This window comes from Chenopodium album, chromosome 8 (genome assembly GCF_948465745.1).
Source record: "Chenopodium album chromosome 8, dcCheAlbu1.1, whole genome shotgun sequence".
NCBI lineage: Eukaryota > Viridiplantae > Streptophyta > Magnoliopsida > Caryophyllales > Amaranthaceae > Chenopodium > Chenopodium album.
In genome coordinates this window covers 60,959,924-60,965,769 of record NC_137841.1, presented here as the reverse complement: position 1 = coordinate 60,965,769, position 5,846 = coordinate 60,959,924, and the positions used below count along the sequence as shown (strand labels likewise).

The window sequence follows — 5,846 nt, the reverse complement described above, 5'->3', positions numbered from 1 at the left end:
CCCTTAAGTGGAGGCAACTCTGGCAAGTTCAGTGCCACTTTTTTACATCTCACCTCGTGTCAGTCACGTGATAATCTTCAATCATTCAATATATTCCTCATTTTCTTTGGCTTTTCTTGTTTTTTTTTTCCCTCTTTTTTCGTGAATTTTTTTTGTCCCTGAATTTGATTTCTCGGGAATTTAGAGGTACAATAATGTGGTGTGTTGGCACATCATTACTGGTTCAAACTGACCTCTAGGACATACCACGTGTCAGATAGGTGACTCATTCCTAGAAAGTTGGACCCACCTAGAGAGCCAATAGGATCTTGACAATACACTTCTTTATTGATCATAGAAAAAAAAAAAGGGTTTTTCTATACAGTGCTCCTGAGGTATTGACTTTTCCAAGCTGTGTCCACCCATTTTCAAAATTCCACACTGTACCCCTAAGGTCTCTTTAGTGACTACGATGTAACCCTACCCTAATCCCTCCATTAACTTAAGTTAACTTTCCGTTAACTTCAAAATAAAGAAATTAAAAAAAAAAACAAAAAAAACCAAACACCTCTCTCTCCTCCATCACAATTACCCACCACTACACCTCCAACCGCACCATTACCCCACCTTTCTCTCCTCCCTCACAACCACCCACCACTACACCTCCAACCGCAGTCCCCATTTTCGGCCACTCCCTCCCCCTTCGCCTTGACCGCCCTTTTCTGGCCACTCCTTCCCCTCTGTTTCAGCCGTTCCGGCCAGCCCTCCCCCCAACCACGCCTCATCCTACAAAAATCCAAATTCCAAATCAAAGTCGAGAATTTTAAATCAAATAATCCATCTAGTACAAAACAAAACTCAGAATTCCTAATCTCATGGTATAATCGATTGAATTTGGGCGAGGGTTTTCGATGGTTTTGGGCGAAATTCGTCCCAAAAATCCAAAAATCGAGATGATTTCATGAAATTCGAGCTTAAGAAAACCGATTCCAGCATCGCCAATGCACTTCGCCGCGTTATGATCGCCGAAGTTCCCACCGTCGCCGTCGATCTCGTCGAAATCGAAGTGAATTCCTTCGTTCTTAACGACGAGTTCATTGCTCACCGACTCGGCCTCATAGGTGGTGGGTCGAGGAGAGAGGAGCGCAGCTCGGTGGTGCGGCTGGGGGGTGCGGCGGTGGTGCGGTTGGAGGTGTAGCGTAGTGGTGGGTGGTTGTGATGGAGGAGATAGAGGTGTTTGGGTTTTTTTTTTTTTTTTTTTTTTTTAATTTTCTTTAATTTGAAGTTAACGGAAAGTTAACTTAAGTTAACGGAGGGATTAGGGTAAGGTTACATCGTAGACACTAAAGAGACCTTAGGGGTACAGTGTGGAATTTTGAAAATGGGTGGGTGCAGCTTGGAAAAGTCAATACCTCAGGGGCAATGTATAGAAAAACCCAAAAAAAAATTGATTATGTAAAGGTTGCAATCACAATTATGGTAGGTATAAATGAATGGTGAAGCTTTCCTCAGAATAACTGTCAAAAACTATCAACAATTAAAAATTAAAACTTGGTACACAATTTTTTGTCTCAAGATAAGGCAATTGATAGTTTGATTGTAGTCATACATTCATACTAATACATCAAAATGATGTATAAAACTAGTAATCACCATATTTGTCTCAAGATAAGGTTAATTGATAATTATGAATATATACATCAAAATGATGTACAAAATTAGAAATCAAAATATTTGTCTCAAGATAAGATTATTGATAATGTCAAACTATACCCTCGATCAAATGATATGTAATCCTAAAATTTTGATTAGGAAAGGAAGTAGGGTAATTGGCCAACACTTAATGCTTTATGAATTATGACAATTTAAGGTGATCAAGATGATTCCTTCAAACTCATTTTTAGGACCCTAGAGGCCTAGATTTTTCTCTTAACTCTCTCAAGATTATCCTTCATTTATTATGTAACATAAAATCCGAATTATTAATATCACAATTATTGATCTTGATCATCTTACTCGTATAGTTAGGTTGTTTAGAGCTTATGATTAGCTTTACAATTGAAAATATCATAAAACTAGATGAAGCCCTTGTGATGTGCAGTTTGTTTGAATATTTTAAGATTATTTTTTTTATACATATATTTATGTGCTAAAATTTGTTATATATTTAGATTAAATCCCTGATATCAAAAGATAATATTTTATATTTAATTAATTTAAACTGGGAAATCTCATTCGCCAATTTTGTTTGTGTGTCATTTTAATTATTTAATTATAAAAGAAATTAATAATCTCGTATCTAATTGGCTACCACTAAAATGTACTTCATCCGTTTTCTTTTACTTGCAACACTTTCCTAAAAAGCAAATGTCACAATACTTGCAACACACTATAAAAGGAAAGTTATTTTAGGGAAAAACTATACTATATTCCTTATTTAAAGCACATGACCCACTAAATTACACTCCTAACAACCACTCATCTCATTTTAAAGTGTATTATATCATGTGAACCCCACATTTCTTAAAGTGTGTGTTGCATCTAAAAGAAAATTAACGGAGGAAGTATTATCCTACATGGCGCGTTGAAAAAATTAAATCCTACGTGGCTCTCTAAAAACTCGGGAAAAATCTACCCTTTATATCTATTAACTATTACTAAAACAAAACTTTGCTGATGTCATCACTGTCCATATGTCACTCTCATAATAAAAATTTTCCCGCCTAAATACATGATGATGTCATCTTCTTCTTCTTTTTTTTTAGCTATTATATTTAATAGATTTTGAAATTTGAATAATAGAAGCTTCTATATTACAAATAAATCCTATCAATTTATCCTTAAAAAATGAAATAATTTTAAGTTGTACACTAATAAATAGACTCCTACATTAAAATATGTATTAGGCAAAGTTAAACAGGTATTATATCATAATTTTGATGAAAATCTAAAATTTTCAAAATACAGATATTTTATACAAGGTGCATATTCTTATTTATATTTAGGATTCCTTATATTTATGTACAAATTATAAAAAATAAAATTTATATAAACTGTGCATCGCACGGATTCTAACCTATATACTATATATATATATATATATATATATATATATATATATATATATATATATATATATATATATATATATATTATATACACACACACCAATGTATTCTACATTTCTACTCATAAGTGAGAAGGCCACCCCAATCATTATAGCATTTTTTTAATTAGATCGCTTATACTCTTTTGGTTCGTTTCAAAGTTTTTTTTTTTTTTTTTTGTTTTTTTTTTTTGTTTTTTTTTTTAATATATTTTTTTAATATTTTTTATTTCTAGTTGATTATTTGACTTAAATATTATTATTTCTTTTTTAGGAAAATCCTTTCAATATTTTACCATTCTCAAGTTATCACACACTATTTACATAATCTCTCTTATTTATCACACGCTATTTACACACATCTTTACGACTTTACTCAGTGTCTACTACTGTATTCACTTATCTTACACCCACTAACCCACTTACCAATTATTGCCAAAAATGAATGGATTAGATATGTGTTAAGAACATGATAATACAAAGGTAATATAACTACGTAGTATTGTATTAATTAGACAATTGCAGGTACTAAACTTGTTTGTAAATCATCTTAGTTCATGTTATCGATCCTGGGGAATGGAACGACATGACAAGCACAATTATTTTAAAAGTAAGGACGCTATCTAACCAAAACCCTTTATAAATCACTGGACCGAGTTCAATAAGCTAGACACTTTAGAATGAACTAGGGATAGAGCAAGGGTAACAAATTGCAGATGTGTTACATTAAGTGCACACATCTGATTTGACATCCTATTATTGAATGAGAACTTCCAAATTATGTCACATTATTAGTCTTTTTGGTTCACCAGCCACTTAACTTTAGTTAGAGGAAGCTTATTATAATTTGATGTCAAATAAAGTATTCTTCTCTTTAAAATCAAGAATTTGTCATTTGTAAGAAAATTATATATTTCTCTCTTTCATTCTACTTTTTTAGCTACAAGCAAAACATTGAGCAATTGTCACATTATTCTTCTCTTGTCTAACACATCAATCAACTACTAGTCTACTACTACTACTACACTATACTACTGTCCACATCCCATCTAAAAATAATTACCAAGAATAATATATAAATTTAATAAGGTTACAAGGTCATCTCAGTCATTCTCCACCTAAAAATCATGTTGTTATGACAGCCTGTAATTAGCACAGATATTTGGTTATTCCTAGTACTGTCCTGCTCCTGCTAGGAAACTTCCTAGGAGCCGTTATTCTTGTCTTTATGCTGATTGCTCCATCATTGTAAATATTGTGCTTGTATTGCTCTTGTTGTCAATGAGAAATGACTGATTATTCCCTCTGCAAACATTCTTTCTCTCTGTCATTTATCCCCTTGCATCATCAGATTATCACTCTTCATGGTATCAGAGCTGTGATGCAACATCGGGATTGATAATTTTTCTGCAGAAAGGAACGCTTTTCTCATTTGTTTTTCAGGATCACTGCTTAGAGCTGCTCAATTTTTAATTTTTCTCTCTTCTCTTCTCTCTAATTCGTCTTTCTTCTTCTTCTCTTTTCCTCTCATCTCCTTTCTCTCCACCTAAAAATGGCAGCTAATACAACTAGTGTCTTGTACCTGCATCCAAATGATGGATCTTACTCCATCAGTGTTGATAAACTTACTGGAGCAAGTGATTACAGATCATGGAAGAGATCCATGGAAATAGCTCTAAGAGCAAAAAAGAAGATAGGCTTTGTCCAGGGAACTGTGCTCAGATCTACCTATGCTGCAGATACTACTAAGACAGAACAATGGGACACCTGTAACTCTATGGTAATCTCTTGGATTCATAGTTGCTTGTCTGATACAATTAAAAAATCTGTCTTGTATGTTAGTACTGCTAGAGAAACTTGGGTTCAATTGGAAAAACGATTTTCTATGTCAAATGGTTCCAGAAAATACAAGTTAAATAAAGATTTGTATAACTTGAAACAAAATGGAAATCCTATAAATGTATACTACACTAGTATGACTAGTTTGTGGGAAGAGATTGACTCCATGAATGCCTTGCCTGTAGTGACTGATGCCTCTGCTGAGGTTAGAAATTTGCTGAATGTTATATCAAAGTATCAAGAAGAAAACAGGTTGTTTCAGTTCTTGAATGGTCTAGATGATCATTTTGGTCCCTTGAGGTCCCAGCTGCTTATGCAGACACCTCTCCCTACAGTTGAGTCTACTTGCTCTATGTTGCAGCAAGAAGAAACTCAAAGGGAGGTTCTCTTGCTCAAGTCTGATTAGGACATCTCTGCTATGTATAGCAGAAGCAATGGAAATAACAGTGCTAGAAATTTTGGTAATTTTGCAAATCAGCAAAGTAGAATGAATGTGTGTAGTGCTTGTGGTGGTAGAGGTCACCTCTCAGACAGATGCTGGACTGTTGTGGGGTACCCAAGCTGGAACCACAAACACAAATCTGGTCCTGTAAAACCTGCTGCTCGTTCTCAAGGACAAAAATGGAGTAATAGACCAACTCCAAGGCTGGCTGCTGTGGCCAAAACTACTCCAGTGACTGAGCACAATAGTGCTGGTAATGTCACTCTTACTCAACAAAAATTTGAACAGTTGTTGAGACAACTTCCTGTGAACATGAAAGAAAGTGAGACAGATGAAGAAATTGAGAATGGCTTCTCAGGCATGGTGTCATGTCATACTGCTGAATCTGAGCATAGAGAGTGGATCATTGATTCTGGGGTATCTCCCTGTCTGAATCTTATAACTAGCCCAAAAAGATGTACAAAACATCTCAGCATCAAT

The 5,846-nt window shown here is 34.4% G+C and overlaps 1 protein-coding gene across 1 annotated transcript; it reads left to right on the top strand.

Moving 5' to 3' along the window:
* The first annotated feature begins 4,637 nt into the window (after positions 1-4,637).
* On the top strand, positions 4,638-5,330 carry LOC145643115 (uncharacterized). The gene has a single exon (XM_081694277.1). The coding sequence runs from the start codon at positions 4,638-4,640 to the stop codon at positions 5,328-5,330; it is 693 nt and encodes a 230-aa protein (XP_081550403.1).
* The last annotated feature ends 516 nt before the right edge of the window (positions 5,331-5,846 follow it).

Coding starts and splice junctions, on each gene's coding strand:
- LOC145643115 (XM_081694277.1), top strand. CDS start 4,638: ATGGCAGCTAATACAACTAGTGTCTTGTACCTGCATCCAAATGATGGA.